At 37.7% G+C, this 25,813-nt stretch overlaps 1 protein-coding gene across 1 annotated transcript; it reads left to right on the top strand.

Moving 5' to 3' along the window:
• The first annotated feature begins 9,151 nt into the window (after positions 1 to 9,151).
• On the top strand, positions 9,152 to 15,828 carry LOC127858434 (flavin-containing monooxygenase 5-like). Its single transcript, XM_052395620.1, has 6 exons — positions 9,152 to 9,722; positions 12,117 to 12,360; positions 12,697 to 12,826; positions 13,601 to 13,823; positions 14,149 to 14,252; positions 14,770 to 15,828. The coding sequence occupies exons 1-6, from the start codon at positions 9,152 to 9,154 to the stop codon at positions 15,118 to 15,120; spliced, it is 1,623 nt and encodes a 540-aa protein (XP_052251580.1). The 3' UTR covers positions 15,121 to 15,828.
• Positions 15,829 to 25,813: the final 9,985 nt, after the last annotated feature.

Genomic DNA, 25,813 nt, shown 5'->3' on the forward strand with positions numbered 1-25,813 from the left:
TGTGCCCCGACAGTCTGGTATATTGTCTTGCACCATGTGCGAGTCTCCTGCCGGCGCCCAGACGGTATTTCCGTCGTCACAGACTGTCAGGGTGTCTCCTGATAGTGCCCCGACGGTCTGGGAGACCGTCTGGCACCGTTTGGGAGTCGCCTTCAGGTATCATGACAGTTTTTGCATCGTCGCCGACTGTCTGAGAGTATCTTGCAGGTGCCCCGGAGGTCTGGGAGACTGTCTGCCACAGTCTGGGATTCTCCTGCAGGTGCCCAAACGGTCTTGGCACCATCTTAGACTGTCTGGGAGTGTTCTAAAGGTGCGCCGCCGGTATTGGAGACTGGCACCGTCACACACTGTCTGTGAGTGTCCTGCAGGTGCCTCGCTTGTCTTTAAGACTTTCTGACGACGTCGCAGACTGTCTGGATCTCTTCTTCAGGTGCCCAGATGGTATTGGCACCGTCGCATAATGTCTTGGAGTCTCCTGCAGGTGTCCAGCTGGTGTGGGAGACCTTTTGAAACCGTCACAGACTGTCTGGGATTGTCCTACAGGTGCTCAGACGATCTTGGTACCGTCGCATATTGTCTGGGAGTCACCTGGCACGTTGTTGTGTGCCGACAAAGCGTCAAGCGACGAGCAGTCGTGGTTTGAGGGGTGGACTGCAGTCGCTCGACAGTATGTCGAACAACGCGCGGTCGACTGACGATCGTCGCTCTCTATTAAACCCGATTATCGTCGCACGACGATTATTGGCTGGTACAACCATAGTCGCCCGACCATGGTCTCTCTCATTAAACCGGACCCTGTTTGATGACATTGTTTGAAATGACTATGGCATTTCCTGCGTCCGTCTCCAATTTATTTAATTTTTCAAGGTCTACCTTTGTTAAGGAAGGACAGCAGATGCCACTTTCTTATCAATAGTGTTATAACGTAGGAAATTCTGTGAATATGACCCGCGATTCGTTTCTCAGCATTTTAAAATCCGTACAAAAATATGAACAATAAATTACCTGGTTCAGCACTTTTTATGAAAGATTTTCAAGTTATTATATTACATTACGGTGCCGCGTGGTAATCAATTTCCATACGATTGACATTCGTGCACTAGAAAAAAATAGTTTTTTATAAACATTCACATGAAACGTTCGAAACCGATACCCTCATGAATGCTTATGAAGTAATGTGATCCGACACATCGTCTTCCTATAAGCATTAAATCTCGCATGAGGTTGTCCATGATACTGATTAATATTGAATGAATGAGCAGGGGAAAAACACACAAACAATAAAAACAGATTTGTAATTAAAAGTATATCAAGGTTTTGGGCACACTGTGTTAGTAGGTCAAGTCCACGGTGGTTGATTGCGAAAGAAAATGAAACATTTAGTTGTGAAAACTGTACGCTTAAGTTACCGAATAACAATGGACGTTGTTTCGTTTATTTCAAAATGTATATTTTCACAATATGTGAATAGAATGAGGTCGAAGTAACGAGTGTTGAAAGTATTTATCAAAGGAAAATGTCCAAAGAAGAAGGACGATGGAAAACTTACCAGCGGGTTGTTCATCAGCTACTAACATCAGATAGTTCGTCAGCTACCGACAGCGGGGGTTTAACGAGATAACGACTGGGTCGTTCATCAGCTACCGACAGCGGGTAGTTCATCAGCTAGCGACAGCGGGTTATTCATCAGCTACCGACAGCGGTTTGTTCATCAGCTACCGACAGCGGATTGTTCATCAGCTACCGACAGCGGGTTGTTCATCAGCTACCAACAACGGGTTGTTCATCAGCTACCGACAGCGGGTGTTCATCAGCTACCGGCCTTGGTTATTCATCAGCTTAAGACAGCGGGTTGTTCATCAGCTACCGGCCTTGGGTGTTCATCAGCTTCCGACAGCGGGTTGTTCATCAGCTACCGGCCCTTGGTTGTTCATCATCTACCGACTTAATCAAATTTGATGTCGGGAGACAAAACTCTGACTTATTAACTTAAGTCTCGTTCCTTTTCTGTATACAATTATCACAAGTAAAGCTCTCGTAGTGGTTGCCACATCAGCAATAGGTTACATGTAAATCAAACAACGATAACTGGTGTTAATTTCACGACATTGTTCCTTATAATGTTGAAAATTGTTATATCTTTTGCGAAACGCAATTATGTTATCAGGCACGTACCAGCATTCTGTCGGAAATGGCGACCCGTGTATACCGATACATTAAGGATTGCACTTTTACGACAGCCAGTGGTACGACCCAATGTCTTATTAACTTTTCTGTACCTTCTATGTATGTCTCGCTCAAACTGTCGCATTGAGTGATTTTAAAAGAAATTTGGGCTGCGGCGTTATTTTGCCGCAATATCGAAACTCCTACTTAAAAAAGCATGTTGTGGCAGGTTTTGTTCGATTAGAATGTTGTATCCTATTCTGTAGCGCGTTTTACGACATCGGATTTTTGGCGGAAATGAAACTCGGGTACAGTCTAAATTGGCCGGGTACGTGCTTGTATAATTATCGTACCCGGGGTACATTGAAGTATAATTTACAATACTCGGGGTACATTTGAGAAGTACCCGAGCCGACAATGACCAATCGAGCTAAAGTAACGTATCCCATTTATAAAAACATTGAACAAGTATGTTATTACAACATCAAATACGGCGAGATTCACCTTGAACATACATGTATCATAAAACACATAGCTTAGTATGCAAAAGGTTAGCAAAAATATGTAACTGTTTTCGGATGATCTTATATTTACCGTGCTCTGTGAAAATGGGGTTTAATGCATGTGCGTAAAGTGTCGTCCAATATTAGGCCGTGCAGTGCGCACAGGTTTGTCATGGACAACACCGCACAAACTGGGTTTTTGCTCAGAAGAGACTCTTAACAAAAAACATCATTAAAGCATGTCGCCCCTGATAAGCCTGTGCTGACTGCACAGGCTAATCTGGAACGACACTTTACGCACATGCATTAAACCCCCTTTTCACAGAGCACGGTCTATATGTATGTAATATGATGAGACTGCGAAATCAATAGACAATCAGCTGCACTGGGGTGGCGCATTTGTTAACGCACATTTGATTGTCTGCGATGTTCAAGACCCCCTTCATTATATCTTATGGTTAGGAAAGTATCTCAAGGTTAAGTCGTTTTAGTTACCATGTTATGATTAAAACATTCAAAACGAACGCAAACTGCTCAATGGGCATTTGGCTTAAATTCGTTGCGAAATGATTCTATTGCCAACAATCAATGAGAGGTGACATATTATAGGAATACAAAACTATATTAATTTCAATGAAAATGAAAGTTCATAGTTTTCATATAGGTTGATATCAAATAAACGTCAGTGCGCGTTAAATACGTATTTTTCTGCGTTTACGAGATTATCGAGCCCGCTTATATAGTGTTTGATACGAGCAGCAGCTGTGCTTAGATATTGGTTCATGTATGCCCATTGTCGGAGCCCACGTTCACTAAAAACGCTTAGCCTCTCTATAATACGTTTATTTTAAAGTTAATGAGGTCCTTCTGCGCGTGAGGCTGCATCATGTGACGACCCTGAGTGTATCGTAGCGAGGCTGCATCATGTGACGACCCTGAGTGTATCGTAGCGAGGCTGCATCATGTGACGACCCGGAGAGTATCGTAGCGAGGCTGCATCATGTGACGACCCTAAGTGTATCGTAGCGAGGCTGCATCATATGACGTCCCGGAGTGTATCGTAGCGAAGCTGCATCATGTGACGACCCTGAGTGTATCGTAGCGAGGCTGCATCATGTGACTTCCCGGAGTGTATCGTAGCGAGGCTGCATCATGTGACGACCCGGAGTGTATCGTAGCGAGGCTGAATCATGTAACGACCCGGAGTGTATCGTAGCGAGGCTGCATCATGTGAAGTCCCGGAGTGTATCGTAGCGAGGCTGCATCATGTGACGACCCGGAGTGTATCGTAGCGAGGCTGCATCATGTGACGACCCGGAGTGTATCGTAGCGAGGCTGCATCATGTGACGACCCGGAGTGTATCGTAGCGAGGCTGCATCAAATGACGACCTTGGAGTGTATCGTAGCGAGGCTGCATCATGTGACGACCCGGAGTATATTGTAGTGAGGCTGCATCATGTGACGACCCGGAGTGTATCGTAGCGAGGCTGCATCATGTGACGACCCGGAGTGTATCGTAGCGAGGCTGCATCATGTGACGACCTGGAGTGTATCGTAGCGAGGCTGCATCATGTAACGACCCGGAGTGTATCGTAGCGAGGCTGCATCATGTGACGACCCGGAGTGTATCGTAGCGAGGCTGCATCATGTGACGACCCGATGTATATCGAAGCGAGGCTGCATTATGTGACGACCCGGAGTGTATCGTAGCGAGGCTGCATCATGTGACGACCCGGAGTGTATCGTAGCGCTGCTGCATCATATGACGACCCGGAGTGTATCGTAGCGAGGCTGCATCATGTGACGACCCGGAGTGTATCGTTGCACTCCATACTTATTGACTTATTAATAATGAACAATTATAAAATTACTTGTATACAAGTCAAATTTTTAATATTTCAAACCGTTGATAAACGTGAATGTGATCATGATTGCAGTATATAATAATGGTCCTCCATTTAAACCACTAATGTCTATCGTGTCCGGAAATTGAGCATGGAGTATCCATATCAAATAATAGATGAGCACCCTTAATTAAATAGGTATAAAACAATTTGTTTGAATCCTGATACAACTGTTACAGTATGTCAGTGGGGCAGAAGTCTCAGATTTCATTGCAATGACTTATTCGTTTCAATAATTGCGCAAGCCGGTATAAAGAAGGCACACGTTCAATTCAAATAAATTTACGAAAGACAACCTGCTTGAGATAGAAAAGTACGCATTTCAAAATGTATGTTTATGTCTTATTGTCACCATTGAACAATTGTTGACATGCGCGATTATTAAAGCATACTTCAGGTGTTATTTTTAGGCGAGCAGTCTAGAGGTGTCCGGGGACATGCCTACCTACCCCGGAAGGATTTTTGTTGCTTGCTTACGATGCATTTTTTATTTTACCGATATAACTTCTTCGTCGTGTCTCAGAGTGGTTACGACGCTTTACTTACGTTAACCGTCTTATTATTTGCATAAAAATACTGATTCAATTGCTTCGAAATGTAATGCAACAATTCGTTTTACATTTTCAAATTTCAACTAACAACAAACTGATAGTATTGGCTTAGCTTCTCAAACGGATTATGTTGAATTAAAATGTCCTTTTCTGTAATACGTAATTATATAAACATTTATGTTTTAATAGTGATTTGTGTCAATTTCCATGCAATTCCTGTGCTTTCTGTGCTTTAATTAAGTTGTATGAAGGAAACGTGCGTTTCGGTACGTTGTATTTGTTTAACGTACGCTTTACACGTATGGCGCCTTCAGTTTCGAGTATAAATGGATAGTTCTCCATGTCATTATATCCAGGAGGAACGTTGTATAGAGGACAAAAACAATTTAATGAAGTCTTTCTTTTTATGGTCACCAATATTGAAATACGAAACGGGATTTAGATATCATGTACATTTGACGCCGGCCTTTACACCTGCCAAAAAGTCAGACGACACGTTTCGCTTAACAGACGACAACTTCGTTCGTTTGGCAGGCGATGGCCGGTCGATGCACTGACCAATGCACTGATTTATGGCGTACCATTTGTGTCGAAAGTCAACAAGACGTACTAGGTAAAGAGAGAAATGAAATTATTCATACCAAATTATGCGACTATCGACCGCTAACTCAAATATATTGTGCGTATTTATTGAACATTATTATTATTATTTATTCCAAATTATGCTACTATCGACCGCTAACTCATAGATATTTTGCGTATTTATTGACCTTGCGTGACGGAATTAACCTCTGACTCTGACCTCAAATAATGGTTATCACAAAATACGACCAAACCAGGGAGGTTATCATACATTTTAATCCCGTAATCGTTTGGTAACTGTTTGGTTACCATTGGGAATTCCCTACAAAGTAATTCGCTGGACCGTGATACCCCGCCCCGCATGGTCAATAAATACTCACAATATGCTTGATAATTTTAAGTAAAAAAAGGTAACATTGAATCTTCTTCAAATTTGTATGTAATCAATTTCAATGCATTAAATACTTGAAACTTCTTTGTTGTTTATGGTTGGTCAATTTTGATATTTTTATTCATTTTGTCCTCAATTAAAGAGATTAAAGAGGTTTTAAACATTTATTATGAATAAATCTCAAGGAAAAGCGGCTCAGAGACGAGTGTTTTGATTGGCTGTTCAGAATATGTGTACGTCGAAGTAAAAGTACTTCAGAGTACAAATATATACTTCGTAAGTGTATTTCATATTTGTACTTCGAAGTACAATTTTGTTATTCGAAGTACACTATGTACTTCGAAGTACAAATTTATGTGTTACCTAGAACGCTACATAGACTTTTTTTCGACACAAATGGTACGCCATACTGATTGCCATAAATAAACGCTCCACTCGCTCCTTGGTGACACCGTTTCAATTGATGAGTACTTCTGCACTGAAAACGCGTTGAATATTATTGCAATATGATCGACATCTTCCACTACTACTTAATCTACTACTTCTGTTATTGCTACAGATATAACAACATAAACAATAACAACAACAACTACTACTACTGGTACTGTATGTATGGAGCATTTTAGTCAACCATGCACAATGTATTATAAAATTAATACATGTAAAAGACAGACTTAACTGCATCAGCCTACAGCGTCCGAAAGTGGGTCGCCGCAAAGGCCGCTTTAATGGTCATTTCATAGCTACCACGCTTGGTTATTATATATAGTCATACATATCTGTCTGGGTCACAGTGCTCTTGGTTGAAACATCCACCGCCATCAACACGTGTTCGGCGGCTCAGACCGTAACGTATTCATACTGCTTATAGTGGTCGCTTGATTATTATGTCACTATATGGAAGCATCACTTAATATCATTTCGATGGATTCCATTGGAAATAATGGTCTTGAAGGGTTGAATTTGTCTTTCTTTTTACATGGAACTGCTGTTTATCCAACATACTAAATAAGTGTTATGAACTTGCACGTGAAGCAATAATCAATGTTAATACGAAAACGGTCTTGCATCGAAATCCGAAGCGTTTCGCCCTCGTGAATTAATTCCTTCGCATCGCAACTCCAGACCGTTGGTTATTTCAGCAATGACCTACACTTAGTCTGAAATTAGTTCTTTAATAGATAGAACTCATATCTTCGTTTTGCATCTTGGTTTAATATATTTTTGTATTTCCAATCGACTTGGGTCTTCGTAAACTAAAGAGCTAATTATCCTTAACAAGATACACACAAACCCGGTATCTGTGGCCGGCCAGTAATGCTTAACCCGCGATTTTTAATTAATGGTGAATTTACATTATGAAAAGTTTATTTTTTAAATGTAAAATATAAATTCAGTTGCGGCTGTATTGTATTAACCAATTTATGCCTAGTGGACTCTCCCGTATTTCTAAATTGGATCAATTTATTTCCAAAATTAGGGATGTCTAGTATTTTTTTTTTCTATATTTAGACTATTTTTTAACAGAAATTCCTTTAAGCAAACAGCGCAGACCCTGATGAGACGACGCATCATGCGGCGTCTCATCTGGGTCTACGCTGTTTGCCAATGCCTGTTTTATAGACGCTAGGCATAAATGGGTTAAGAATAATATACATATTTATATAAATTTCTACAGCCATTTGATGGTATTCATTCAACTATTTGAAGTACATGTACAATGTGAAGTATAAAAAGGTCACGATATCGTATTCTTGTTACTTTTGTAGCACAGTTTGCTGACGATAAGTCTCGTTTTAATTATTAAATCATCATGTTCTCCAATATTGCATGTAAAATATGTTGATTGATTACAATCCGATTTCTATGTTATATAACATTTTGCTTGTTACAAAATGCGTTGGCCCCCTCTCACTGTATTGTAATCTAAAAGACAGACGAGAAATGGGACCCGTACGACATAATGGTAGTAAATCGTTTCAATTCTAAGTGCATTTGTATTCGGGCGTAACGCAATGATGCAACGTAGAATTGTAAAAATATAGAAATCAAGTGGCTGTTTTTTATTATATAATGTCTCGTTTAGTCGATTGTTTCACAGTGAGTAGACACACAGAAACGCACGAGTGTGCGCTTTCGAGGTTAGTATATTTAGTATTTGTTAATTCTATAAATTGTTTTATATAAACACACCCGTTTTGATTTTTACATAAGAAAAAAATAATGATAATAATAATGATAATAATAAAAATGACTAATGAATTAATTAGGCACTATACATCCTTGTAATTGACAAGAGACTACCGGTAGTGAAGCTCGGAAAAATTTGGAACCTCTCTGTATTTTATCGCGTATCACCTCTTGAATGTCAGTTTATTATTAATATTCTCCTTTAAATAAATGAATAGTACATATATTCATGTAAATGTGTCAGTATATCTCTGGGTTGGGATAACCTAGATTTACCCCATTAGTGAATCAGAATTGGGTCGCTACTTACGTCGTGAATACTCAGTAAAATGTGTTTTTAAAACAAAAAGAAATCCACATAAATTGTAATAGAAACTCGGGTCAATCATTTTCGGGTATGCACGCGCATTTAGCTATTCCTCCCCCAAAAGATCACGTGACACGCTCCCACCTGTCTGTTTTTTTCGAACTGACCAATCAAACGAATGGCCGTGTCACCGTCATGGTCATAAGATACTAGCATTTGAATTAAGACGAATGCGTGAATCTGATATGCATGCCTACAAGCTGGTGTACGCAGTAAGGCGGTCATCAATGCAGTATGGGCGAGCTTGTCCGGCCTATATAAATGAGGCACGCTAGCTACTACATGCGCACATGTGTGGCTACTGTAAAGAGAAATACAAAGTTTGTATTGAATTGTTTTTACTTTTGCCTTGAGCTTGATTTAAACTCTGAAAGAATCTAAGAAACGCTACTAGCGTTTATAACCGCTTACTAAAAGGAAATAAACAAACATTCGATTTTACTCTGGGCTCTGGTCGTCAGGTTTATATTGTTCAGTACCAAGTTTAAGTCCCGCAATGCCATCAAAGAGAATCGCAATCATCGGAGCGGGTTGTAGCGGCTTGGCTGCCGTCAAGACGTGTCTGGAAGATGGTCTACTTCCGGTCTGCATGGAGCGAGAGTCGGGACTTGGCGGTCTCTGGAACTATTCGGAAACATCGAGGGTCGGCAAAGGAAGCATCTACAAAACATGCGTGATCAACACGAGCAAGGAGATGATGGCGTTTAGCGATTTCCCGCCCCCAGCTGAGTTCCCGACTTTCATGCCGCACCGGTACGTGTTGAAATATTTCCAAATGTACGCCGAGAGGTTTGGACTCCTTAAATACATTCAGTTCAATACGTCTGTACTGAACGTTGTTCAGTCAGAGAAATATGACGTCGACGGCACCTGGGACGTCACGTACTCGGTCACAGGGGGCGAGGTTGTGACGTCAACGTTCGACGGAGTGCTCGTGTGCACGGGTCATCACACGTTTCCGTGTACGCCGACGTTTTCCGGTCTCAGCCGCTTCCAGGGAATCACTATGCACTCGCACGCCTACAAGGACAATACGAAGTTCTATGGCAAGCGGCTGCTGATTGTTGGTAAGAAGTTTGCAATCTCATGATTAAATAAATATACAAAGTTTGATGCATGCATTGAGTAATAATTGTGAGCTGTAAAGTAATTGCACGCAATGCAATAATTGTGAATAATGTAATAAATTTACTAATGAATTATTTGCACCCAATCTATAATTGTAAGTCATTAAAAAACTTTGCTGTGATTTAGTTTTTACGCATCATTTTTGTGTGATTTAATAATCATACTAAGCTCTCACAAAATACTGACACGTTAACAAGATTAAAGTCCGTGTACTTTTGAATTAAGGTAAATTTAAAATATGCAAAATTATGTACATATTTTAGAAAACAAAGTCGCCACATTTAAATGTTGATTTAAATAATAAGAGAGTGGGAAATAATGAATAGTCTTAAGAAAAAAAAAGGTACCAAGTGGACATTTTCGATGTGCAAATGCTTATTTATTCATTTACACTGAGGTTAATATTTCAAAGCTACATTTATAAGTTCTCATTACAATATAAAACAAATGCTGTTAATTAAATTAAATATTATTTACTTTCTTAACTCTTTCAGTGCTGGAACCGAATTTTGATGGCCTTTGCAAACAGTTTGGATCCAGATGAGACGCCACAGAATGTGGCGTCTCATCAGGATCCAAACTGTTTGCTATTCTGACAGTAATTTCTTTTAAAAAAATAAAAAAAATGCTAATTTTAGAAATTCAGCAGATGACATTTTAGCAGACGACAAATTTCCCAGCATGCTAAGGGTTAATAAAATGCATAAGAGCTTCGCTCTGTAAAAGCAAGACTTTGTGTAAAAAATAAATTGTGTAAAGTATCGTCCTTGATGAGCCATTGCAGTCCATTGCAGTCCATTGCAGTCCTTTGCAGTCCATTGCAGTCCATTGCTTTTCGCTTTTATCGAAAACTCTTCTACATAAAAATTCAGTCTACGCAAAGAGACACTCCACGCATTTGTAATAAGCCCGGCTTTCCAACACGCTCATTCAGAAGTCTATATTATACGTGTCCATAAATTACAATAAAATTTTTAAATAACATGTAAAGTGATCATTTATTCTTGTTTTTTAACTGATTTAAAGCGAGATTATACGATTTTTATATGTGTAAAATTGTAATATATTGATAAAAATAGGTTACAATAACACAACATAGGCAAGAAAAATTATACATTGAAGTCGAATTTCATCAAATGCAGCAAAGACAAATTAGCGCCCCGAGCCGATTGTGACGAAGATATTTCGTACATATTTTCCAACAATAACCGAATCGTTCGTCTTTTTATTAGGATTGGAGTTAGTGTGTGTGTGTGTCGTATGAATAGATATCGTTACAGGAAATTAAAATGATCCGTAAAACAAAATATTGTGTCTTTGTGTCGTATAAACGAATCGGCGCTAAAACTAAATTTAGATTCACATCGTACATGCATGATATACCGGTACATGCTGGCGAATGGGACTGTACAGACATTGTCGATTTCAGAATTAAATATCTCGCTTATTTCGCATTTTTCGACACCCGTTCTTCTTAACCTTTATTTTAATTTATATTGAAATACATGCATAATAAGTTTTTTTTACACATTTTATAGGAATTCATGAATATTTGACAAAGTCGTATAATCTCGCTTTAAAACAAAGACCTATAGAATACATTTAATGTATGTGCGTAAAGAGTAACCCCAGATCAGCCTATAAGTCCGCACAGGCTTACAAAGTACGACACTTTTCGCACATGCATACACCCCATATTCACAGAGCACGGTTGATATCTGTTGTATTTTTTTTGTAAACGTAAACAACGGTCTTTAATTGTTATGCGTAGGAAATAAAATTGTATTTATCGCGCAACAAAACAAAAATTGTTAACAAACACATGGTCTGCGCAAAAATTCGACAGCATTTTAATATTAAGATATTCTCACTTTAAATTCTGTAATAAAATAAATTTAAAATCATTTAGGGTTACAGCAACTCATTTTCTTGTTGTTTTTTATTGCGAAGCGGTTAATGCATTAATTGAATATGTTTTTCTTTGTCATAAGACACATTTATGAGTGTATACTTTTTTCAAGCAGAAGTAATATCGTAAATTGCATTTAGTACAATAAAATACGTATTCAAAATGTATAATAAAATTAAAAAGTTAAATGAAAATAAGCTAACACTCTTAATACATTTTACATAAGGGGCCATTTTTGACAATCCAAATCGCATTCAACGTAGCTTTCTAATACGACCTCCCGATTATTTTATTATTGATAACGACATCTTAGACTTAACACGGCATACAACAACAAAGGACACACTGATATCATTTTCTTAAGTTATAAAGACAGTAATATGCATCTATAAAGAATCTTTTTATCCTTCATTTTTTGTTCTAGGCGTCGGCAACTCGGCCGTTGATATCGCCGTGGACCTTAGTCACGTGGCGTCCAAGGTATTCCTGTCAACGCGCCGCGGCGCATGGGTGATTAGTCGGATGGGGCTGTGGGGACTTCCAGCAGACGCCATGGCAAACTGCCGCTTCCTGTTCTCTCTGCCCAAGTCGGTGCTGCAGTGGAGCGTGGAGAAGATGGCGAACTTTCGGTTCGATCACGAGACCTACGGCCTCAAGCCAGTGCACAGGTATAGTATTTTAATTATGTACATAATTACTAATATGCATACCTTAACTTAAATTGGTATCCCTTTTTAAGCAATCACTATGTAATCTTTTTATATTATTTTTTGTTGAAAAAATATTCGTAACTATCAAACTTTGAAACCAAAAAGACGCTGTTCTGATGAACGGAGTGACATTTTAAGCAATAATAAAAGCAGTTCAGTTACAAATCTTGGAAAGAATTTACTTCACTTTCGATAACCGGAAATCATAAAAATTATTGATAAAAGTACATGTATGTTTGTTTTCGTACTTTAAAGACTTGATTGTTTATCGCATACCTGATATATTGTCCACAGAGCTCTAGAAGCACACCCGACTATAAACGACGAACTGCCTTACCGGATAATGACCGGAGCACTCCGAGTGAAGCCCAATGTGTACGAATTCACGGAAAATGCCGTGCGTTTCGACGACGGAACCTCTGAGGTACGGTATTTAGTACCTTTAATATATACCCAGGTGTTAGTTCATGCTTGATCTATTTCAATGTTATTTGAATTCTAACATTGGACTTCGTTAAAAGTCGTTTATATTACACTGCATTTTGAAACCAGTCAAATTTTCTGTATATTTCTAGTGAAGAAAAAAGCTATAAATAAAAGAACAACACAAACCATTCATGGTTGTGTGTTTTTTATTTCAGGCTAATCACCAGTTTTGACCTTTTTCGACTCTTTTAATTGTCCAATGAAATCTTTAGAAAATGTCCCGCCATAACGCCATAATCAATAACGGATACGGTAGATATTATGGTAAATGAGGAGACAAATACTATGATCGGATCTAGTATCATTTATATTGACGTACACGAGTGCGCAGTTTGAAAACACATGCACGCAATTAGATGTAACGGATATGCCATACAAACATGGAAATATTTATTTTGCAACCTCTTTCCCGACATATTGATGCATTGTCCTGGCGTCTGTTCACGCAATGCCGTAATGGTATTCGATCCGTTCTCTGTGAAAAGGGGGTTAAATGCATGCACGTAAAGTGTCGTGCAGTTCGCACAGGCTAATCAGGAACGACACTTTCCGCCTAACTTAGACAGAACAGATGAAAAGCGGAAAGTGTCGTCCCTGATTAGCCTGTGCGGACTACACAGGCAAATCTGGGGCGACATTTTATGCACATGCTTTAAACCCCGATGTTCACAGAGCACGACTCATTTATTATTGAACTTTACTAATTTTATAGGAAATCGACGCCGTCATTTTTGCGACTGGGTACGAATACAAGATCAACATACTGGACGAGTCTATTACACGGATTAAGAACAATGAGACCACGCTTTATAAATACATGTACCCACCGCAGCTGAGTCCCCCAACTCTGGCACTAATTGGCCTCGTTCAGCCGATAGGCGCCGTGATGCCCATCTCGGAAATGCAGAGTCGCCATTACACGCAGGTTATGAAAGGTAAGGAACAGCCGCAATATGATGCATGTATTGAAAAGCAATAAATATTACAGTTATAATGTTCGCAAACGTACACCATATAAATTGAAAAGACGCCGATGCAAATCTCATGGGAATAACTTTGTTCATTTTTAAATTCTGTTAGGATTTCTATACTTCATGCTTTTAGTTCTGATCTCTAATTCTATCAATTTAAGGCATTTAATGGCAAACTTCAAAACAAATCCACATTCTGCGATGTCCCTATAAGTAAATAACAAATTAAAAAAGTAACTCAGCTCCATCTAAGAGATTTTATTTTATTTGAATCCCATCTCTTCATCAGGTAATATACGACTCCCCAGTCAGAAGGAAATGTTAACGGACATCGACTCAAAAAGGGAAGCGATGGCCAGCACGTACGTGACATCACAGCGCCACACGCTGCAGGTACGCTCCCCACAAGTTGCAGTGAAATTCGAATTAACCCATTTATGCCTAGCGTCTAGAAAAAAGGCCTTGGCAAACAGCGGAGACCCAGATGAGACGCCGCATGATGTATAAATGGGTTAATGTGCAATACTTTCCAATCATTGCACGTGGATATTCCATGTTTATTTGATATTTCATATAATATTCAATATTTCAATAATATTCACATTTTTTATTATTTCAAAAAGTGCATTTTAACTTTTGATGAATTGGAATGTGTACTTTACTGCTTTACTGTAATAATGACTTCGGTGGCGTTCAAATGTGTTGTAGTTTTTCCCGGATCCATTGTTTAGGTACCATAACGAAAAAAACAACAACAAAAACATCCCAGTGTATTTATACAATAATTGTAACGCGCTAGTCATGTATGTGTTTAAATTTAATTAACCAATAGGGGGCTAACGTAAAGCAAAAAATAAATAACTCAGTTCCGTAAACATTTTTTAAATTCTGTCCACTGCTCTGGTTTCAGTGTTTCTGGATCGAGTACATGGATGAGATCGCCACAATCCTGGGAGTCAAGCCAGACATGTTTGTCCTGTTCAAGGAGGACCCAATGTTCGCCCTGCGCTGCCTGTTCGGACCCTGCGTCCCGGCTCAGTACCGCCTGCAAGGCCCAGGAAAGTGGGCCAAGGCGAAGGAAACCATCATCCAATCAATGAACAGATCGCGGGCTCCAATGAAAACTCGCATCACACCCGCTTATAACTTTGCATGCAAAGAAACCGTTGCCACACCAGCAATATCAATTCCAAGGAATCTTAGGTTCTATTTCCTTTTTATGGTCGTATTCTTCTTGTTTTTCTGCGTTTGCATGGGTTGAAAATGGCAGACGTCCCCGATCAGTTGTGCTCATGTTCGTTTTATATCAAAGAAGGATTGACTCCAGGAATCGACCCGCGAAAACGCAGAGATTGCCTCAACGAATTTAAAACTGTGAGTAACAAGCACGTGCAAACTGGAAATGCACCAACCTCGAAATGGCCAAAACGAGCTCGAGTTACTTGCGAATGACATTGAAAAACATTCATGTTTATGCGTAATTAGTCAAACACGTCTTCTGCTGTCACGAGGTCGAAAATGTGCATGCATATCATCAGCTAAAACATAACATCATCGCGATGAAACCTTCACCACCATCATCATTACCGGCAATAGTTGCAACGACAGCCGCCATATAACATCATATTATACTAGTCATACTTATAACAATATTAGATTGTCTAAAAAGAAATTGGTGTGTGAATATGGGAGATCCATTTGTAATTAAATATGTAAATACATATATTCATAAAACGTAACTATCCATATGGCATCGATTTCGTAAGTAGTATTTTAAATAATATTACCATGGCCCGCTGAGAGCCGGATCATCTACTACAAGTATTTAGTTCGCTGGATTCGCTGAGCTAATATTACCAATTAATTAATAATTATCCAAATCGTTTGTGTGAGCTTATGTTATTTCTTGACCCGCCCTGCTATGATTGTAATGCTCACGTGCCATATGTAGAATCTTGTATTTGATTTATGTTTTAATGACACTAATAAACATATATTAAATTTACTATTGTTTTGTTACCGTTGCACTTGTTGTTGCTCTGAAGAAAGAATAGCATATAACGCCAGATAATTTCTATTAAAAAGACGGACATGAAAATAGCAGCGATAAAGTTCGATAAAAAAATAAGTACAAAAAACGCCCAAGACATTATAACATGAGAAAAGCAATCGGAAAAAATGGCTTTATGATGCAAACACAACCACATAATGCACATAAAATAACCAATATATTACTTTGTCCATTGGTGTTATATAATATTTTTATTGTGACTTATACGGGAGACGGTATATTCGCAGTAAAATAATAATGAAACGTGTATACTTAACTTTACGTAGGACTTAATGACATAATGAAATATTAGATTATTAATTTTGCAACATGAGCAGTATATGCAATTCCTACAATGATTCATATAGTATTCTTACACGGCACGTGCCAAATTTAATATAATTTAATATAAACAAAGAAGAAAATCGCCTATGGGTTATTCTGCAATTATGGGTGGAGCTTCTACACTGAAAGCATGCGATGTAACTAAACAAAATATTCCGATACATTTTCACCAGCGTAACAATCCAGTTTGGCTGTTATTGAGGGCGGAGATCTGATCGACAGAAAAGCCGAAAGTTATTTTATTGGCGGAACTTCACATAAAATAGTACACAAGAATAATAAGATACAATGTATAAATCTTTAGTAAAAACCGTTTTAGAATCGAAATAATTCGTGTACGTTATTGTTTGTTGTCGAATAACCCACGACCGGAAGTTTATATGCGTGGTTTCAAATCACTCGTGCTTCGCACCAGTGATTTAATCCCTACGCGTCATAACTTCCGGTTGTGGGTTATTCGACAACAAACTATAACGTACACGAATTATTTCTTAAATAGATAGATAATAACAACATAAAACAAATTCACAATAAAAACAACAGCAACAAGATCAAATGCAAATGTTTTGATAGAAGTTAGTATTATTTTAGAAAAGAAGTAGTAGTAGTAGTCTGGTTAGTGTTCAAAGTATTGCTGTTGTAGCTTGCGATCACGTGGTGGGATGCAAATAGGACACGTCCCTGATGAGCCTTAACAGTTATTCATATTTTTTCGGCGTTGCTGTTTATCCCAGCTTTCCACCTTAAATGAATTTAACGTAACAGCAGCAGACCCGAATGAATACATTCGAACATTGTATTGGCTGATCCCAGAGAAATCCCCTAGAACTTTTGCTACATCACTGGGTCGGTGTACAGCACACAGGACATAACAATATTCAGTGTAAGGAATTCCGGACTACTCTCTGCATGTTCATAGAACACATAGACACATATTTTGGCCAAGTTACAATTATGCGTTAAAACCCATCTCGCAGAGTTTTAGGGTCAGTACTCGGTCGTCAGTGGAAGAAATAATGCATTATCGAAAAATGTTGATAACACAGTATTGCTTTCCAGATGAGAAAATAAACACTGCCAGAAAGGTATAGTGCCATGATAAGAGGGAACTCGTTTAATTATCTAACAACTAATGTTTACTCGGTCCGCCCGTCTGGAAATCGTTCCTGAAAGCCTGAAAAGGCTCCCGAAAATTGCCAGTATGCTATAAAGAACACTATTTAAATTTTCTTTCGACAAGTATTGTCCTAACATGTTTCACGCTATGAGATTTTTTAAGACCCGCGTCCTGCGAAAATGGGTCTTATGCCATATGCGACTAGCGTAGCTATAGACCTATCATATCGCAGTCTGGTCAGGAGGTATCTAATTAAACCACTAAACCTTGCGTGCTTTTATAGCGGACAACGTAGCTCGTGACCCGACTGCACAGGCTGGGCTTGAGCTGCGCCGACCAAAATGCGTTAAGACCCATTCGCATTACGCGGCTCTGAAAGTGTTAATTGAATGCGTCGAAAGAAAACTGCGTGTTTATAAAATATAAACATAAAATAAATATCGATGGTGCAGAAATTAACTCACAATAAGCCATGTGAAGAAACATATTATGTGATGTCCTGTACTATTATGTTTAATTTTAAATCAACATTACTGTGTGGTTTGAAAACACGTGCACTTTATAACATTCATTTCATGCGATGGATATGCGACTTACAAGTGAATAAAACAACAACAGCAATTAAACGTTTGTTTCCAATATAAATATTTTTTTTAAAAGGGAAATTTTGTTGCTTTAATTTAGTGTCAGGATATATATTTAAAGATATTTCTTGTTTAAGCAAACATGAAACTCGTTTTGTTCATGGCCTCTATATGACCGCGAAATCAACCCACTTGACATTTTGATTCACCTTATTGGCTGTCGAGAGTGAAATAGTCAAATTAAGTTAACGTGATTTATGAATAAATTTAGATTTAAAAAACCTCTCGCATTTCTTATAAATGTACCTTTTATCTCTGAACATGGTGTAGAAGGGTGGTTAATGGTGCGCACAGAAAACCAACACCATATGTTAAGAGTCGATGGTCATATGGTGAAATAATACACGTTCAACAGGATTGTTTTGAGCAGTGATTTATAATAAAACCGGTGTATGAAGAATTTGGTCTTTATTTTTAACTTGTTTGTTCAATTGCGTATATAACAATTATTCATCATCCACTCATTCGCAAACAAAGAAGTATTTTATAATCATTATTTAAATTTTTGTATATTTCATTTTAAATAGTTTCATTTCCTTGTCAAAGTTTTTGGGGTTAATTGACCCTTACATTTTGTGTAATGTTATGTTAATATGCTTAATTTCGTGACTGAAATAATTTGTATATTTGAGTATAAAGACGCTGTACTTGTGTATAAGTCTGAATAAACTGTCTGTCTGTCTGTTATTATCCTGCACACAAAAAGGGTGAGTTATTCCAGGAAAATAATGTATTGGTTTTTTTTGGGGTACAGTTCTTGTTTTGCATTAAATGTTTTATAAGTTACAAACCATATTTTTATTTTCTGTTCTGTCTTCGCATACTTCCTATTCCCATTGTACTCTGCAACCTAAGGGAATCAAACCCGACACTTTTCTATACAAACTTCACTAAATGACATCTCTTCTTGCAATCTGAACACTTCGGACAGTGGGCTACACCACACCGTCACGATCGCCGATATGGCGGAATTGTCCGAGGTGTCCCGATTGCCGAAAGACGATCGTCCTTATGGCGGAATTGTCCGAGGATTCCAGATTGCTCTTCTTGGTGAGTTAATTTCACTCACATAAGAACGTTTATTGCTTATAACCGAAGGGGCTCATTAAACTGATGCAGAGTTTTCTGTCAACAATCCAAAGATCGGTCACAGTTTCTTTGCATCTACATGTACTTTGTTTATGGCCAGGTAAAGTGAACATTGTTTGTCCTTTTATATATTTGCTATGTGGTTTGAGCAGTTTATGTTGAGGGTCTAACATTAATATAGGTGATCATTGCGTAGTTTGAGCTCGGAAGAAGCATGCCTGCCAGTTTTTGTTAAGAAACATAGAACGCACCAGAAGACATTTACACACTGATTCAGCTTGTCAACAGTAATCCGATACTTGTGAATTGATGTAACATAGGTTACACACTTACCTCACGTTCTATGACCACACTCGGTTTTGTTCGTGCACCAGGTCGACGATATAAGTGAGAACGTAACAGTACTTTTGCAACCTTTTTGTGCTTATTAAACACGAACACAGAAACTAATGTGTGCATTTTAACGGTAATTTTATATATATTTATGCAATATCTCCTTTGTAAGGTCAGTTGCTATTTAAAGAAATTCACGTTTATTCGACCGATTCTAGAATATGCCGATGTTGAATAGAATAATTGTACGATGTATGAGAAAAATGAGTGACCGGTAGATAAAATTCAAACTATGCAGTGTCTCCGGCTGTACCGACTTGTGTCCTCAGGATCACTTTCTAACGAAGTTTGCTGGGAAACTCTTGGCACAAGAATGCCCAAAAAACAAACTCATTCTTTATTTTAAACCGGTCAAAGTTCTAGTCCAGAATATTTGCGCTCACTGTCTCCACAGTCAGTTGGCGAGCGATTTACAAGATCGTTAAATAATCTACTTACCGGTAGATGGTACCCACAGTCCTTCTTGTCCTCAACAATTGCTGCTTGTAATTCACTTCCAGACTAAAAAAGCTTGCTGATAACCTGATTTTAAAAATGCCCTTGATTTTAACAAACCTCGAAGTAATCCATTGTTTTATAATGGTAAGCAAACAAAACATGTGCTGCACAGACCTCTAAGAACGAATTGTATACGTAGTTGTCTTAACAAACATTTATATAAAAGAAATCTGGTTCCATCGCCAATCTGTCAATGTGTACAAATAGAAGACAACACTAGCTTTTTACTGGTCAGTTCATTACAAGCAACTTTAAGATTAACTTTAGTGAGTACTATAGAACAATACACGTACATATCACTCCGCACATTAATGTTTAGAGATGAAAATCTTTCTTTCATAGATAATTTTGCGGTGTTTGATGCAGATAATTGTGTTTTATATAAAGCTCAAGCAGGTACTCTGTAGTTCAACATTTTTATATAAATAATTTCTTTGATTCTAATTAAAATAACAGTTTACTTTCTTAATACAATGTTTCAAAATAAAATAAAAACTTGATTCTAATTATACTCACAAATGTGAGTATACAAACTCGAATCATTCTTAATGGTTATGGGTTTAAAATGCAATTACCGGTACCATGTTTGTAAATATATCACTGAAGAAAGGAGCCCTACCAGCCCTATCTAACGTTCCAATTTTATAAACTTAAGATGTTTGTAACTTTTGTTGTAAACACATTCTGGAATAAATATGTTTTAACCAAGGTCAGTGTTAGCGAGCTCTACAATACTAGCCTATAGATTTGACGCAATATTGAGACTATGTTTAGGATACGCCGCCATTGGCAGCGGTGTACGGAATATATGGCAATATATTATAACACTAGAAAAATTGGTCCGTTGCAGAAAGCGTGTATTATAAAAAAAATATTTAAGAAACAAAAACAAATCAGCTAACTAACTGTTATGTTCCTATTTAAAAAAAGTACTTAACGCATGATCATTAACTTTGGTTCGAATATAACTAGATTGTTTTGTGGGCTAGACTGTTTCTGTGGACTGTCGAGTAACACATTAAATGTGTTGATTTCTGGATACATCTAATACTACTACTTCTATGCTTACGCTCACCTCCACGATCTCCCAGATTCCCTCTGTTCTTGGTTTTCATTCAAATTTGCCTACCCTCCCATATTTTGATGTTGTGATGGTATGAATTGACACTGATGGACCCATTACATTGAATTTATATTTATTATGGCAACTGTTGAAATTTCTGACAAATATACTCTGCCGAGTAACAGAACAGACCAGTCTTCGCTAGTGTATAATATGAAACGATGACAACATAAAAGTATGTTCTGATCAATGAATCACCATGCCCCAATGGCGTCAAAGAAAGCAGTCTAAATTAAGTTCCTATACTAAACATTACAACATAGTGGAAAATTGGCAACCTCCGCGCGGAAAAATGACTTGTTCAGAGTATATCTCTTTCTTGTACCGTTATCGCTTTATTAGAGGTAAAAGTTGTGAGGATTTTGGAAAAAAATGCAAAGATGACACGTAAACGACCGTAAGGCAGCCATCTTGGATTTGCTTACTGGCCTACCATTTTTGTCGATACTATGCAAATGTCCGCCTCCCGATAACATTCAAATTTATGGACTCATTGGCGGTCTTCGGCCATAATGATTTCGGATTGTATTTGGCTGACTGCATGGCTACATCATTTGAAAGCTATTCATTAAAAATATAGCTTTTCTACGCGGCAAATAATGCGCGACTATTTTCTCTTAAATTGTGTCGGTGAAGTTGTATAGAAATAAAACACCAAGACCGTATGTGCCAGAGTACGCACAAATTGGCCTTGAGATGACAGGCGTCCATTCACAGTGATGTGCTATTTTGTCTGGTGTTTATCCGTTTTCATCCAGTTAGGTAGATTAAATAACGCATACTTTAAATTATTAAAAAGTGATCGACCTTCCATGGTCGGTTATAACCCACTGACACTATGAATGCTATGTTTATTGGTAAACAAGGCAGGATAATAAAGTGTTGACGCCATTGACGCAAAGTTATTTTAGGCAATGAAGCATTTCATCTTCGAAACACGTATAATGCGTCCACAATTTGTGGAATTAAGTACCTATAGAAAAACTTGACAACATGACCGTCGAATAACCTCATGAAAGATTTACATAAGGTTACATTTCTCAATAACACCATCATTTTTGGTGTGTCAAATGTATGCTCTGTCTATGGACTCTTTTATCATGCGCTGACAAGTATTACATTTTTTCACCATAAAGTGGTATGTATTAGAAGAAGGACACAATAAACAGCAGACTCGAAGAGTCTATCTAGAATGGCTAGTATTTTTTAATAGTTGCACTGTTTATCCTACTGACAAACGATTTTCCCAATTGATGTTGCAAAGTGACGTATGTTGAAAAGTATACGTTTGGACATAACATTCGTTAATCGTCTTGGTAAATTTCCCTAAAATTTACTTTTGGAATAACAAACCCCATTCCATGACACGAGCATAGTCTTATGCCACTGCGCTTATCAATTTGTATTCATTCTACTCTTCCAAGCATTACCATATGTGTCGCGTTCTGAGAAAACTGGGCATAATGCCTGTGCGTAAAGTGTCGTCCCAGATTAGCCTATGCAGTTCGCACAGGCTAATCAGGGACGACAATTTCCGCCTAAACAAGATTTTCGGCAAGAAGGGAATTCCTTTAAACGAAAAATACCATAAAAGCGGAAAGGGTCGTCCCTGATTGTCCTGTGCGGACTGCACTTTACGCACATGCATTATGCCTAGTTTTCTCAGAACGCGACGCATATAAACATTAAATCTTGAAAACACTTTAAAATAGATCTTCAGCAAAGTACAGTTTATAAAAATATATCAATACCGCAAAAAATACGTTTATATTTGAAAAACAGGCCGAAGTGAAGGTCGATGCTCGTGATATGGGACAGCCTAGGTCATGCGTCTGACTAATGAAAATATATTATCAAGCGCACCAGACCATCAAGAAAGACGTTCTTGTGGTCATTAATATCACCGACCTAGACACTCTTAACAGGGGTTGGACATGACAAATGTGCACACAAACCAGACCACTTATGCTGACCATTTGAGGTGTAAAGTCCTCACGTACCGGTATACAAAGCCCACAGCACGTTGCCGTAAATTCAGACGACTACCATTACACTGGTGTTGACAATACAGAGGCGGACTAGAAACACTAACACAAATGCTATTAAACTGTAAATACATAAGTGGATAAGAAACAATAACACATACGCAATAAATTTGCGGATGATTTTACAGAGGTTGGAGCCACTATCTTCGACAAATATAGTCATATTGGTATGCTACGCAAAAATACTCATGTTTTTCTTGCTTAAATGGAGACAGCAATGGATTAAAACGTAATGTCAATAATGTTAACATAATTAAAAGCCAAACTTTCACAAATACACTGTTGTAGACTTAAAATAGGTGGAAACTTAAAATATCATATCGCTGATTCTGACTTTACATAAACACGCTGCTAACGCGGATACTTCGATATACGATGGCACTTCGATAACAGAGAAAAACAAAAGCCACGCGCGACAGGCAAGTTCCAAAGCTTTTAAAAAGTTATGGCCAAGAGATTTTTTTTCTAGACAAGGCACATGGTCGAGTTGATAAATGGTGTTTAATTTTATATTGGGAAGAAAACAATTCACAGAAAAATGGTACATTTCTGCCTAAGAAATAGAAAATTCGGTCAGAAAACAGCATTAAGTGGATGAACAGTAAACATTTCGACAAAATTAAACTATTTAGAAATTTGGCAAGAAATATTCTTATATTCCAGTATGTAGAGTTATCAGTGTGCTTCAAATACTGAAATTTTGATATTATTCAACGAAATATAAACGGTGATAGAGCATGTTTTAATAGGTGGTATTCATTAAGTTGATTCCCGATAAAGGAAATTTCGGATAACAGAGACTTTCAATAAATGGGGCACTCTGATAACCGCGTTTAATATTCTAACTGAAATGCATTTATGTATATTATGGCTATTCTTTCCAAACATTTTGGAGTACGAATCAATGTTCATAGTCAAGCGTGACACATTTGGAATATTTGCATAACTTTATTTACAAGCACACGTGAAATATAACCAATGGTGTTGTTTGTTTTCAAAAAATCAAATAACTATTTATTTATAACTTTTAATATTATAATTGCAATTTCATAATAAGATTAAAATGATCATTTAAGAATACATTCATTTCAAGTGACGACCGGAAATAATTATCTACATAATGAACTTATTTTGTAGGGGTAACTTGAGGTTCAGATAGATGAAACTACATGAGATGATCATGTGGATCAACACGATCGTGTTACATTTTTATAATAGCAGTGCTCTTCATAACCACAGGTGGTTAGCGTGTGGCTATGATATTAATTAGTGAAAACATCATTTTGAATGATAAATAATCATATTATAACGAAAAATTAACTTTTCTGAAAAAAAAATTTCACTATCAAATATATATATAACAAGGTATGCAACTCAAAATCACCCCAAAACGGGGTGCATCGCTTTGAACAGCCATATCTTCATCAATTGTGCAGCGATTTTCACGATCTCGGTCTTATTCAACGCAGAAATGAATTTCCTTTCTGGAAATGTATATGTCTTGCAATATTTTTACAAATGCTGGGTCAACTTTTAAGAAAAAACACGATACACAACACGCATGACCCAGTTGACAGTGATCATGTATTCTTTATGAATGAAATCTCCAGTTGTAAAGACACACCTCCGCATTGGACCAATGAAATCACTCGTATGTTTAAAATGTCAGTTAGTTGAAATGTATGTAAACAAAGGTTTCAAACGGCGCTGGACAGTTAGTCTTGATGCAGAATGTAACGACAAGAACGGTAATAATGTTTTTTCATACGTTTTATTGAATTATGGTATCGAACTACATGAACTTTGTAGGGAAGTTGCCCTTTACTCCGTGAAGATTTCAGTCTTAAAGACAGCATGATCACTGTCAACTGGGTCATGCGTGTTGTGTATCGTGTTATTTCTTAAAAGTTGACCCAGCATTTGTAAAAATATTGCAAGACATATACATTTCCAGAAAGGAAATTCATTTCTGCGTTGAATAAGACCGAGATCGTGAAAATCGCTGCAAAATTTATGAAGATATGGCTGTTCAAAGCGATGCACCCCGTTTTGGGCTGATTTTGAGTTGCATACCTTGTTATATATATATTTGATAGTGAAATAATTTTTTTTTCAGAAAAGTTAATTTTTCGTTATAATATGATTATTTATCATTCAAAATGATGTTTTCACTAATTAATATCATAGCCACACGCTAACCACCTGTGTTCATAACGAGAGCGAAGGGGTCGTATAAGGGACCCTTTTCACGTTTTGGTAAATTGGCAAATTTTTAAAAAGGTTTCAGAATCGCAAATTTTCGCTGTAGTTATGCTATTTGTAAGGGAAACAGTATTACTTAACATTTACCATGCTCTAAAATATCGATTGTATGCATTTTTTGACGATTTAAAAACCTGCAAAATATAAAGTGTGTAACGCGAAACGATTGAATAATTTGGGGAGTTCTGTTGTTGTCGTTATATGTTGTGACACTTCGCGGATTGCTTATATAAAGTATAAAATGCATCGCTCATTGCATGAGCACGGATGGCCGAGTGGTTTAAGGGATAGTCTTTAACCCCATGGGTCCATGGTTCGAGCCCATTTTAGGGTTATTTTTTTCTTCTTTAATTTCATTTTTTAACTGAAGCGTTTAAGATCCAATGTT

This window comes from Dreissena polymorpha, chromosome 1 (genome assembly GCF_020536995.1).
Source record: "Dreissena polymorpha isolate Duluth1 chromosome 1, UMN_Dpol_1.0, whole genome shotgun sequence".
NCBI lineage: Eukaryota > Metazoa > Mollusca > Bivalvia > Myida > Dreissenidae > Dreissena > Dreissena polymorpha.

Bases quoted from the DNA above. Each gene is read 5' to 3' on its own strand.
- LOC127858434 (XM_052395620.1), top strand. From the start codon at position 9,152: ATGCCATCAAAGAGAATCGCAATCATCGGAGCGGGTTGTAGCGGCTTG. The intron at 9,723-12,116 runs GTAAGAAGTTTG...TTTTTGTTCTAG, and splicing joins CAAGCGGCTGCTGATTGTTG to GCGTCGGCAACTCGGCCGTT. The intron at 12,827-13,600 runs GTACGGTATTTA...CTAATTTTATAG, and splicing joins TCGACGACGGAACCTCTGAG to GAAATCGACGCCGTCATTTT.